Genomic DNA, 13,991 nt, shown 5'->3' on the forward strand with positions numbered 1-13,991 from the left:
TTCGCACCGTACGTAGCCCAACCGTGATAATCGGAGGTGCGGGGGAGGGGTAACAAACTAAACACAAAAAACAGCAGTTCTAAAGAAATGAGTTTTCAATCTCGATGATGATTTATAAGTGCACAGCTCCCAGTGGCTTCCGAGTATCGAAATGAAGAGCTTTCCAGATGGCCGCAAAAGCACGCGATGCGTTGACCGCCATCTTTGTTCGATCGCAATAGCCAAAAGCTGCTGCTGCTGCTGCTGCGATGACCGCGTGATGGTTCACGCTCCTTGACGAGATCAGCGACTATCCACGCGTGCGACAGCGCAACACTCGATCCCCGTACAGGTAGAAGTGAACCCCGCTTACTGTACACCCCGGCAAGCTGCGGGACGGCGACCTGAGCGCCCACGTGCAGGAGGGAGCTTCACGAGTGTGCGTGTGATGCACCAACCCCGCCTGTCCCCCCCCCACCCCCCGCCCTACTGCTCGGACGGTGCTGCAGGTGTGGTGGTTGTGGTGTTGTGACCTGCGGTCTGGTGGTTGTGTTGCTGTGGCATGCGGCGTGGCACTGCGACTTGTGTCTATTCCCAATTTATTTTCAGATCACATTTCAACATTCGGATGTTTTGGCCGATACCAGTGTAATGGGTTCCAGAGACACTTGTAGAGGTAACTTCTTTATTACGATCCAACACTCCAACAGTCCTGATACTCTGTTACAGCCTAGGGACACAGCCTACTCTGGCTACGCTCTCGGGTCCTCCGGCTACAATTACCCTAGGGGAGGCTACCTGACCCGACCGAGCCAAGGTGCGGGTCTAGACTCTGGCTTCCTCGAGCCTCGCCCTTACAAGGACAAGGAGCCGGGAGTCCCAGAGCCCCACCACTGGCCCGCACAGAGTCCCGGCCCTTACAAGGACAAGCAGGACGAGGGAGTCCAGGGTCCTAAGCTGGCTGGTCTTGGGTCTTGTTCTGCGACTGGCCCCGATCAGTCAGGGAGCGGCCCTTTTATCCCTCTTGCCCATCGAGGGGTGGGGTTGTGTGGGCTCCTAGATCCCCCGCAGCCCCCCGTTAGTGGCGCCAAGGGGCTTAGCTGTCTGGGTTGTCTGGGATCCTGAGGCCTCGGCTCCGAGGGCTTAGCTGTCTAGGATCCTAGAGCCCCCAGCAACCCCCCCCCCCCCCTCTTGGGCTGGCACAGTGGCCCCTCCCCTGGGGGTCCGAGGTACCTGCAGATGGGCCCTGTCCACCACTGCCGGTAAGTGTGGCCCATCTATGGCACTACACCAGTATCATCGTGTTTTTTAAGCTAAGGAAGGAAACTGGAGAACCCAGAGCAAACTCCACACAGAGTCTGGGAAGAGCGTACAAACTCCACACAGAGTGTTACCACTATGCCACCCGAGAATAAAGAGAGGAGGCACAACTCACGAGCAGTACAATCACCTTGCTTCTTTAATTGACATCAACATTTTTCTACAACCAAAATCCGTACGCAATGTTTGAAGTCGCATTAATGAGTATTTCGCAAGAAATGATGAACGCTGGGAGGCAACATCAGCCCGGCCGTTCCGCCGCCTCCCGCGATCCTGCCATGTGGTGATCCACCTGCCACGTGCAGGAGCTCATTTCATCGCTCCATCTCCTGACGCCGCCCAGCGGCTGCGCCTACGCCGCTTGCTGCAGAGGTTCAAGGTTCGAATCCTGAATGCCAGCCTGGTTATTATTGCGGGTGTATTAACCGTAACAACAGGTGCCGTCTGATTTCGATTTAAAGCTTTCGTGACTGCAGGGATTCATCTTCTTGGTTCTCTCGCTAAAGTCACGTAGAAGGGAAATAGTAAAATAATAAAAATGAAACATAATACAATTCTCGCAACAGCCCTGTTCTTCACCCGAGGACGGCTGCTTGCGTTGTGGCTGAAATGTCATGAGAATTGTATTTGATTATGTTTTATTTTTATTATTTTATTATTTACCTTCTACGTGACTTTACCGAAAGAACCAAGAAGGTGCCGTCTGCTTTACAGTAGACGCTTACGATCCCTCTCGCGTCATTAAAAGCAAGTCGGCCATTGTGTGCTCGTGTCACGGTTAGAATTTTCTAAGTAAAAAAATTACCCACAAATTACTCGGTTGGGATTACAAATCGCAACATCGCCCCCCCTCCCTAATGGCAGACTATTACCCGCTTTGCTGGCCAGGTGCTGAGCCACCTTATGCCCACAGGTAACAGCGGGTGGCCTTTCAAAAAAATGTGTTTAGATGTGATGATGCAAGTCGCTTATCACGTGTAAAGCGCTCGTGAGACACCGTGGCGTAGACAGCTCTATAACAAATCACGATAATTGGAGGAAACTCCGTTCATCTAAAAATGGAATGCTCACCTTTTCGGAAAACTACCCGACTGCGATTGCGCGTTACTATTGGAAATTGCACGCGTGAATTCCAATTCGATTGCGGCAAAACTGTCACTTGAAGTGAGTCCGCGATGGCACATGAATCGACGCAGGATGCTCAGGGCGTTCTGAGTCTCTGCGTCTGAGGGCAGGGGAAGAGCTTCATCCTTATCATCAGCATCATCATCATCATCATTATCGTCCTCGCCAGCATCTGGCTGCTCATCCCATTCACACTTTGGTTCCTTGCCTGCACACGCAGCGGCCAAGTCCTCAGCATCGCAAAACTCCTCTGACGTCTTCACGTCAGCGTCATCGCACCCTTTGAGCTCTTCAGCGGCCGGGTCGTTGGGCACCGGGACATCGTGCGAGTCGCCCGTCGTCTCGCCACCGACCCCCGGGTCTGCTGGGCGGACGTGGACCACGAGGCTCGGTGGTGGTGGAGGGAGGAAGACCAACTTGATGTTGGTCAGGTGGAGATCAGTCTGGCGCAGAGAGCCGCCGTCGAGCAAGAGGGCGATCTTGCGGCGGCTGTGCCGCAGCTCCCCGTCCCAGCTCAGCAGGTGCTCGTCCAGGACGGCGGCGCTCATCCAGGCACTGGCAGAGCTGCGGTAGAGTGCCGGCAGCTGGCTCAGGTCGTTGGACGCGTTTCTCCGTTTCTCCGACTTCCCGAGCACCACCAGAGGCCGCTTCTCGCTGCGCGACGCGTTGACGCACTCCAGGACCGTCACTCGCTTCCTTGCCCTCTTGCGGCCGCAGGGGGCCTCAGCCGTCGTCGCGAGCCCCCGGTCGACGAACCCGCGGGGGAAGAGCGCCGCCTCGTCGGCAGTGAAGACGTCGTCGGGCGGGAACTGCCGCAGCAGCTCCGGCAGGACGCTCGCTCGCCGCCGCTCGGCCGATTCCGGCACGGCACGCTGCCCAAGCCGCGGCGTCTCGGCGCGATCCCGTCGCAAGGCGATGCTGTGCCGCGCCTTGAACCGATTGAACCACCCGTCGGACGGCTCGAACTCGCGGCCGAGCTCGGCCGCGAGCTGGCGAGCCTTCTCCTTCATGAGGGGCCCGCTGAGGCGCGCTCCCAGCGCCAACTTGTGCTGGAACCAGACGAAGAGAGCCTCGTCGATGGCCGCCTCCTTGCAGTTGCGCTTTCGCTTGCGGTCCGAGTTGTAGGACGATGACCGCCGTAAAATCTCCTCTCGGTTCTGGGGAACGGGAAGACAACGCGGAATTCTAGAACGCTGCAGCAGCTCAGTCGGCCGCAACGTCATCGCAGGCCGTGGTCAAATCCACTGCTGGATGATGGGCTCCCCAAGCCGCTGGCATCTCCCACAAATTTGCGATGCGATGTCCACCCAGAACCAGCACACGAGCCGATCTGTTGAACACGTACGAGGCTTTCGCGACCAATGTCATCCATAATACAGGGTTTGTTTGGGTTAGATTGCGTAAATATATAAATGTGCCGATCTCATCGCTCCGTCTCTCCTCCAGGACGCGTTCCTTGGCTGCCACTCGCTCGACAAGCGCCGTTACAAGGCCACGGACCGTTCTGAACAAGCTTCAATCCAGTCCCTAATTTGCAACACGTGCTCTCTAATCCGTGCCATCGACCTAACAACGTGTGTGGGGGGTGTGTGGGGGTGTGTGGGGGGGGGGTGTGTGTGGGGGGGGGGGTTGTGTGTGTGGGGGTGTGTGGGGGTGTGTGGTGGGGTGTGTGGGGAGGGGTGTGTGTGGGGGGGGTGTGGGGGGTGTGTGGGGGGGTGTGTGGTGGGGTGTGTGGTGGGGTGTGTAGGGGGGGGTATGTGGGGGGGGGTGTGTGGGGGGGGTGGGGGTGTGTGGGGGGTGTGTGGGGGGGGTGTGTGTGGGGGGTGTGTGGTAGGGTGTGTGGGGGGGGGTATGTGGGGGGGGTGTGTGGGGGGGGTGTGTGGGGGTGTGTGGTGGGGTGTGTGGGGGGGGTATGTGGGGGGGGTGTGGGTGGGTGTGTGGGGGGGTGTGGTGGGGTGGTGGGGGGGTGTGTGGGGGGGTGTGTGGGGGGGTGTGTGGGGGGGTGTGTGGTGGGGTGTGTGGGGAGGGGTGTGTGGGGTAGGGGGTGTGTGGGAGGGGTGTGTGGGGAGGGGTGTGTGTGGGGGGGTGTGTGGGGGGGTGTGGTGGGGGGTGTGTGGGGGGGTGTGTGGTGGGGTGTGTGGGGGGTGTGGTGGGGGGTGTGTTGTGGGAGGTGCCCACCACTTCACCCCACCACACGTGACCTGCAATGCCAACCAGTGCAGCACGACATCTCCCGACGCTTCCGAGTTTGTTTATAAACTATTGTTTGCTGCTGCTGCGGATCTTTGACATTTCTGCACGTATGGGGTAAACATAACATTGTTGTTGTTTGTCACGCAAGGTACCGGCAAATGCCCCAAAAGCACCTCCAGTTGATGAACGCCGCTTCTGCTGCTACTTTCATCACCAACAACATCACCAACAACATCACGAACAACATCAACAACATCCCCACCACCATCAACAACATCACCAACAACAACATCAACAACATCACCAACAACAACATCAACAACAACATCACCATCAACAACATCACCAACATCAACAACATCACCATCAACAACATCAACACAATCACCATCAACATCACCAACAACAACAACATCAACAACATCACCAACATCAACAACATCACCATCAACAACATCAACACCACCATCAACATCACCAACAACAACAACATCAACATCACCAACAACAACATCACCATCAACAACATCAACACCACCATCAACATCACCAACAACAACATCAACAACATCACCAACACCAACATCAACAACATCATCAACGTCACCTTGAGGGTCCTGTTGACCACGCTGCGCGACACCCCGAAGTCGGCGGCGACGCGCGACTGGTTGGGGTTCCCCTCCAGCGCCCTCAGCATCTCCATCTTGGTGGCGAACGAGACGGTGACGCGGCGCGGGGCCGACACGGCACCACCACCACCACCATCGCCACCACCACCACCATCGCCACCACCACCGCCACCACCATCACCGCCACCACCGCCATGGCCGTCGTCGTCACCGGTCATCATCGATCCACTGCTGGATGAGGAGCTCTCACAGCACCACCACCACCACCAAGTCCGTCGCGGTGCAGAAATCCACACCTGGCCACGATTCGGAAGAAACACCAACTAGCACTCACCCACCACCACCACCTACTCACCACCACTACCTACCCACCACCTACTCACCACCACCACCTACTCACCCACCACCTACTCACCCACCACTACCTACCCATCACCACCACCACCTACCCACCACCACCACCATCTACCCACCACCACCATCTACCCACCACCTACTCAACACCACCACCTGCCCACCACCACCACCCACCCACCACCACCTACCCACCACCACCACCTACCCACCACCACCACCACCTACCCACTACCTCACCACCACCTACTCACCACCTCTCCACCACCACCTACCCACCACCACCACCTACCCACCACCTGCTCACCACCACCACCCACCACCACCACCTACCCACCACCACCTACCCACCACCTGCTCACCACCACCACCCACCACCACCCACCACCACCCACAACGCAACGTGAACGGCGGCTCTGGGCCCGTGAGAAAGCGGGGAGCGGTGGCGCTTTGGTTAGCGCACTGCACTAAGAGCCGCGGCCAACATCGGCGGCGAGTGGCACCTGAAGCGCTCTTCACCCTCCTCACCTTCAGCTAACGCGCCCTGACCCACTCGCGGTGGTGGTGAAGTATGGTCAAAGACCCCCCACGCATCGATTGGGCCTTCGTGCATTGGAGGAGGGGGGGGGTGGTGGGGAGCTTTGTCATTAAAATCAACATCCGGCCTCCACTGTCGATTCCAGCTGAGGAATCGTCCCGAGAATCGATTCCCTACCGCACGCATCGCCAACACGGGAATGTAATCGTGATGCGGTGAATCGGGAAACTGCGGTTCGATATATCGATTATTCGCTACGTGTCGCAGCTTTCGTTTCCGCAGTGACGTCACGTTCCGGCTCCTCCCCCCCTCCTCCCCACCACCTCCTCCCCCTCCTCCCCCCCACCTCCTCCCCCCCACCTCCTCCCCCCCACCTCCTCCCCCCCACCTCCTCCCCCTCCTCCCCACCACCTCCTCCCCCTCCTCCCCCCCACCTCCTCCCCCCCACCTCCTCCCCCCCACCTCCTCCCCCCCACCTCCTCCCCCTCCTCCCCCACCTCCTCCCCCCTCCTCCCCCCCACCTCCTCCCCCCACCTCCTCCCCCCCCACCTCCTCCCCCCCCACCTCCTCCCCCCCACCTCCTCCCCCCCACCTCCTCCCCTCCACCTCCTCCCCCTCCTCCCCCCCACCTCCTCCCCCCCACCTCCCCCCCACCTCCTCCCCTCCACCTCCTCCCCCCCACCTCCTCCCCCCACCTCCTCCCCCACCTCCTCCCCACTCCCCCACCTCCTCCCCCCCTCCTTCTTCCCCCTCCCCCCCCACCTCCTCCCCACCGCCTCCCCCCCTCATCGTGGCTCAAGTTTGCTCCAGCGGTAAGACCACATGCCATGGGACATTGTTGCCAGTATCAAAGTATGAATCAAAGTAAGAGTAGGTTTTACCCTCTCTGGAAATAAAACAGGGGGATGTTAAGATACTCTTTGTTTTTTGGTAAAGTCACGGAGGTAAAAAAAATCTAATCAAATAAATGAAAACTACATTAAATTCATTTATTTTATTAGATTTTTTACCTACGTGATTTTACCGAAAAAGCCAAAGAGTATGAATCTTTCTAGTCACGGAAGCTTCAAATCTAGAATGGCTGTTAAGATATTCAAACACCAAATAGAAACCTTTTTGCAAGGAATTAAATCTGCATCAACCACGCACAGTCATTGTGGTGAACATGCAATCAAACACGCTCAGATACTGAAATTGACTGACCTACATCAGACACAGTCCCTATGATCACCGTTACATTGTTTTTATAGCTTTATTTTGGTGATTTTATAAACGTTTTGGTTTAGCCGTTTGTTTGTTGTAGTACAGAGTTAGCCTGATAACTTTAATCTAAATTGTCTTTTTGATTTAAAGCTTTCGTGACTGCAGGGATTCATATTCTTGGTTCTTTCGGTAAAGTCACATCGAAGGGAAACAATAAAATAATAAAATATAAAACAATAAAATTCTCACGACGTTTCGACTGCAACACAAGCAATCATCAAGATTTTCTTGCTGTGGATTTCACACCTGATGATGATTGTTTTATTTATTGTTTCCCTTCTACGTGACTTTACCGAAAGACCCAAGAATGTATCTTATGGTTGTTATTGTTCGACTTGCATTCCACTGGGATTTTTGCACACAGCATTGATTTATGGTGCTTTTTCTGGAAGATTTTGCTGTTTTTTCCTGAATTGTTCTGTGGCGTGTAGTCACTTTAAGATGCTCCTTGTTCATGTTTTTGTTGCACCCGAGTCAAGAGCCGCATGGCTCACAGGGTTATACCTAATACATGAAACTGAAAACTGAAAAAGGACTTAGTCTCTCCAGTGCCGAGCCAGTATCAAAGTGTCGTGACATATAATGGGTCACTACGGCGCCTAGCGCCATCTACCGACAGAGAGAGAGAGAGATGAATTGCGTGTGGAGTAGCCCTCTCTGCCAGCAGAGCCCACGATGTCATGGAAGAGGTCCCTTAGGGGGCATGGTTCTGGTGGCTGGCAGAGAGGCGGCATGAGTGGACGTAGCAGCCCGGTTGGCTGGCAAGGGCACGTGATAGGACAGGGGAAGGATGTGGGCCAAAGGTGACAGAAGGGACACGTGGTGTATGGCCCAGAATCTTCTGGTGAATCTTGATTTGAAGTTTTCGTGGTTGCAGGGATCCATACGCTTTGGTTGTTTCGGTAAAGTCACTTAGGCATAAAATAAAGCAAAATAAATTAAATCACGACGTTTTGGGCGTAACACAATGATGACGGACGCTTGTGTTGCGCCCGAAACGTCGTGATTTAATTTGTTTTATTTTATACCTACGTGACTTTACCGAAAGAACCAAATAGTAATATTCTGAGTTCCAGAAGGGGGCGTGGCCGAGGGCGGAGCCAGGCCACGCGCGGGGGGGGGGCAGGGGGGGCATAAAAGGGAGGTCCCGGGCTCCCATCGGGGCTGTCTGATGGAACGGAACCCGCCGTACTGCCTCTTCTCCTCGGTGGCCTCCGCTCTTCGTGGTGGTTACCGGTTATGTGGTTACCCCGTGGTGGTGGTTACCGGTTATGTAGTTACCCCGTAGTGGTTACCGGTTATGTAGTTACCCTGTTGTGGTTACCGGTTATGTAGTTACCCTGTTGTGGTTACCGGTTATGTAGTTACCCCGTTGTGGTGCTTACCGGTTATGTAGTTACCCCGTTGTGGTGCTTACCGGTTATGTAGTTACCCCGTGGTGGTTACCGGTTATGTAGTTACCCCGTGGTGGTTACCGGTGGAATGAACGTGTTGCTTTTGAATGTGTGTCTCCAAAGTGATCTCACTACTAAAATATGAACAAATAAGAACAGGTTTTACCCAATCTGGCAATACAACAGGAGGTGTCAAGATGTTCAAACGCCAGATAGAAACCTTCTGCAATGAATCACGTCTGCAATAACCACACGAAGCGCGTGTTTGTTTTGCATGTTCATCACAAGTAACGCGTGTGGTTATTGCAGACTTCATTCCCGGTGAAAGGTTTCTGTTTGGCGTTTGAACATCTGAACACAACTCCTGTTTTATTGCCAGGAATGGGTAAAGCCTCTTCTTATTTTTCATCCTTGTGACATTGCTGAGCTTGAGGTCTGGCGAAGTTTCCACATTCGTCTGGTGGGCGAAAATGTTGCCGCCTTCCCACATCTGTCCCTTCACATAATACGCGGTGGCTTTATTTTTGACACATCCCATCAGTCACATGGCCTCCTGGGAGCGGATATGTTGTGAGCGATAAGTTTGAGATGTGATGGGTAGAATGATGGTGGTGTGTTTGGGAGAGGTTGGCGCACCGCGCTAAGAACCCTGGCGACCCGGGTTCTACTCCCGCTCACGGCAAACACCAGTAGACAATCATCTGAACCGGCCCTGGGCCTCCCCTCTGTCGACTCAGCCTCAAACGAGTACCTGGTGTGGTGTTTAAATATCGCCACAGGGGAGACAAAGGCGACCGGGCGTGGTTCTGGCCACCTATCCCTCATCATGAGCCACCCATTGTCACTTTCGTCATCGTTTATTTCACGCACCGTCACCATCATCCCATTCACGTACCACCTGCCAGCCTTCTCATCAACTCACCTCATCACACCCCCGCTGTATGAACAGCGCATTCACTTGTTCAGCTGGGGAGAGGGCGGAGTGGGGGGGGGGGCAGCTGGGGAGAGGGTGCGAGTCCCACGCGCAGAAGTCACAGGAGGAGTTGTATCACAACGAGACGCCGATGCCATCGGTTGCTGGATGCGAACGAATTCGCTCTGAGCGCGGCGGCTTGTGACGCGCACGTCATTGCGCTCGACAAGATGATCAGACTTTAGCGACGCTCTCAACCTCTGTTATGGATATTGGCCGCAAAAGCCTACGCGTTGAACTCTAAACCTATCACAGTCGTGAGTTTATCGTGAGTAAATCCAAATGTTAGAAGTGTGAACGCGTGCGTGTGCCCTGACATTGTTGTGCGGGCGCGCTCCGCTATCCACGCCGGAGAAGCGCGGGGCCGGCAGCAGCCCGTGGCGAAGAGGGACCCGGTGACCCGGTGACTCGGTGCGCGGCCGCGGAGATCCGTGGGGAAGAAGAATGGAGGTGACGAGGACGACATCGAGACTGTCGGGAGGGCGGAGAGGGAGAGTCGGCCGCGATGGCGGCTCCCCGAGTCGTCCCGTGCCGAGGGGGGGGTCCCTGCCAGCAGCCCCCCCCCCCCCCCAGGTCCGGTGAGAGGAAGACGACGAACCCTCGCACCCACGTCCAACGACAAGGGCAAGAGGTCCAGGGGAGTCGCGGCGGCGCTGTTGGGTGGTGGAGGGCGCGAACCCAACGTCAGTGGTGACTCGACCCATCGCTCTGCGAGAACACGCCCGTGGTTTGATGCTCACTATTGGTTTGGCGTCCTGAGTCGAAGTAGATTTTGTTTTCGAGCAGGTGTGCCGCTATCACGACGTAGACCAGAGGGTCAACCTGGGGGACAACTAGAGGGTCAACCTGGGGGTCAATCTGGGGGTCAACCTGGGGGTCAACTAGAGGATCAATCTGGGGGTCAACTAGAGGGTCAACCTGGGGGTCAACCTGGAGGTACAGGCCTCGAGAGGTATCTCATGCCACCGCCGCTGGGAACGTCATTGACAAGAGACCATGGTGTCTCAAACACTGGCGCTTCGCAGCCACCGCCTGCTTATAGGATGCACTTTCAAGGGCCCCGCGCTAAATGCTTTCAAGCTATCAATTCCAGTTCATGATTCTGCACTTGCTCTGTTACTATAGTACTATACTGTCCTCAACTTTTATGAACGACCGGGTGTTTAAGGTTAGCGATTTGTCGTATTATCTGGCTGTGTAGCAAATGAAAAAATACAATTACTTTACTATGAAAGTTAAAATTTTGTTTTAATATTTGTGTGTTTTTTTTCATTTAGGGCCCCTTTATAACATATGCTAAAGGCCCCACACCAGCTTAATCCGACACTGGAGTCGTGGTGGGGGTTTTCTCCGCGTTCTCTGATGGCAAATTCTCAAAAATGTATTGGCCAAAACGCCACCGGATTTCCTGGTTACATCGATGACACTTCCAGTACTGTCGCTCTACAAAACGCCTCAAATGCTTCAAAATCGCGCACACTCCCGAATAATTTATTTTTTGTCCCCATTGTGTTGTGTACACATCCCGTTGCTGCTGGAATGATATACCCTTCCAAAAGGCTGCGGTGTCCGATGGGATGTGTCAAAAAAAATCCTTCAATGTTTTGGTTGGAAGGACGTGGAGGTCTTGCTTATTTATTTTGGCCACGAAAATGAGGCCGTGCACAGTGGGGTTGTGCTGCGGTGCTCACACCGGGGCAGCTCGAAGGTCGTGCGGCAACATCCATTGTACTGCACTCTGCCTCCACGTCTTTTCTGTCCGCCTTCACCAAACCAGCAATGACCGGCATGGTGAAGTATGATGGGCAAATAAGGCCTACGACGAGTGTCGTGGCAGGGAGGCCCTCATCCAGCAAGTCACCAACGTTGTACGTAACGACGTCAACGGAGAATGGCCCACACAGTCAGGAGCAGCCGCACACGATCATACGGACAGATATCTTTATAGAGAGATGCACAATTTTCTACATAACAAAATAAAGAGACGCTATTAACCATCGAGAAACGACCGCTTTCGGGTAAAACAAAGTGTTCGAAGTGTGATTAGAACAACCATGCGCAGATAAATAAACACAAGCGTAGACCCTCGCGAACCGAGTTTGCAAACTGGACGAAAACTGAGCGTGGCCTGAACCCCACCGGTGGGTGACGGAGACGAAAATGAACATTTCGTCGAGATTGCAACGTGGTTCCACGAGTTCTCAACAGCAGGCAGTCTCCTAGTCCGCCTCTCTCGCTCGTCAACTCAAACGCATCGCTCCCTTGGCACGTCAACGCCCCCCCCACCCTGCATGCTGCCCTCGGCAATGCGTCCACATCATGCATCGACACGGCTTGAGTTGAATGTTTTGTTGTTAAATTCGCAACACTTGTACGTATGGGTCGGCTGTGGCTTGGCCGACCCCTCCCGCGTATTGTAATTTACAATTCTGAAACCAACATTGGGAAAATAAACAACACAACACACACCGCGCGTTCTCTGTGTACTCGCATATATACAGAAGTCGCGGTTAACTCTCGATTCTCCTTGAGCGCACAATCCCTGGTTGCGGACTGACCGTGCTCGCGAACACAAACAACTCCAGGATAGTCGCGGGCCGCGTGAAAGGTCCACTTGGTGGCGCTGCTGCTGCTGCGTTGCCAGCGCTGCACAAACAACAACTCGACACTGCTTCAAAGGAAAACAATGTGATGGTCGGAGGCGACGATCACGGCAATGACCTTCATGACACGCTTATAAAGGGCCATTGCCCGAAACGTCGCCTGCATTTGTTCCCCATTAAGGCCACAGCGTTGCTCGCGTTTGCGGTTTTGACGACTGCAATAGGTTCGTCATTAACAATTAAAACCGGATGACACGTGCCACATCTTGACCCATTCCTCCCCACATGCATGACCTCCTTCAGCCATATATTCCATCAAGATAATCAAGATCCTCTGACTGTGCACTGGTCACTGTCCTACGGTGTGGGCTACACACCTGGGGGGTGGTGACAGCGCCTTTTGCAATTGCGGGAGCTCAGCTCTGGAACTCGTTGGCCTTTCGAGGTCAGGGGACTTCCGATACACTCAAACGTCTCCACATCTCGACCACAAGCGTATCCGTCTAAAATGGCTTTCTCTCTCTCGAGTTAATGTTCAAACGTCTTTCGAACTTCTTCATTCCTGGGTTGATGCTAAACTGTTTCCGCCTTTGCGTGCACAGCGCCCTGAGAGCGATTGTTTAGGGGCGCTTTATAAATAAAATAAACCACTATTATTGTTACTACTACAGTCCTACACGAGTAGGTAATGAACCCGCCCGTGTTTACGAATGTCTGGGTATCATCCGGGTTTTGGTCGCCCGTCCGCCGGGGTAGCCGAGTTGACGCTCACGGCGGATGATGTTGGCAGTTTAACGCGTCGGCTTTCGCGACCAATATCATCCATAATAGAGGGGGGTTTATGGGGTTAGATAGGTGTTTTTGGGTTAAATCTCACCCAAAAAAACCCATTATTATGGATGCTGTTGGCATTGTGAAACGGCGGTCCCACAAGCATGCACACACAACACACACACAGATCTCTTCCAACCATAGCCATCACCAAATATAAACTCGCATTTACACATTTTTAATTGTGCGCATAATCTACTGCAGCTATATATATATGTTTATCATCATACGAGGCTCTTTACTCCAAAAAGGTGACATTTATCGACGATGCAGCTAAACCTGTCGATGAAAATCAAACGGAATCACATTCCTGCCAGTTCCAATGCGATCCCGTCACACTGCCCTGGCAGGGAGAATCAGGATATGTTCAAAGCGTGGTCGGTCTCCTTCTAAGCCCCCCTTAGCCACAACTCCCAGCCCGACAAAACCTCTTAATTACACGCGACCGTGTGTGTCTGTGCACACACTATATACTGTACATGTCACGCCAGACAACGGTGCAAAAATACATTCTCCTCGAGAATAAATCCACTGCGAAATTCCCCGCCTGCGTCTCGTCTGCCGTGAAAGGCAGCGGGAGAATTTAAAGAGACGTCCTTGTCCTTACACGTGGCCGCGCGGTAAAACGAGGTTAGCCACTTCGCGACGACCCCCCCCCCCCCCCCGATACAAACAATATGTATTCGCCGCTGCAAAGCATCTCGGGCGCACTAATCGGGTACTGGAGGGCAACATGTTTTTTGTTTCACCTTGCAACACTGTTTATCATTTTAGCACGCTCATTGTGTT

At 54.1% G+C, this 13,991-nt stretch overlaps 1 protein-coding gene across 1 annotated transcript; it reads right to left on the minus strand.

Annotated features, from left to right (window-relative positions):
• Positions 1 to 1,420: 1,420 nt before the first annotated feature.
• LOC133354511 (tigger transposable element-derived protein 6-like) lies at positions 1,421 to 5,393 on the minus strand. The gene is made up of 2 exons (XM_061571404.1): positions 5,225 to 5,393; positions 1,421 to 3,581 (listed from the first exon to the last, which is right to left on the minus strand). Exons 1-2 carry the CDS (start codon positions 5,318 to 5,320, stop codon positions 2,367 to 2,369), a joined length of 1,311 nt encoding a protein of 436 aa, XP_061427388.1. The 5' UTR covers positions 5,321 to 5,393; the 3' UTR covers positions 1,421 to 2,366.
• Positions 5,394 to 13,991: the final 8,598 nt, after the last annotated feature.

Source organism: Lethenteron reissneri, chromosome 47 (genome assembly GCF_015708825.2).
Source record: "Lethenteron reissneri isolate LAM-NWPU_2019-01 chromosome 47, ASM1570882v1, whole genome shotgun sequence".
Lineage (NCBI taxonomy): Eukaryota > Metazoa > Chordata > Hyperoartia > Petromyzontiformes > Petromyzontidae > Lethenteron > Lethenteron reissneri.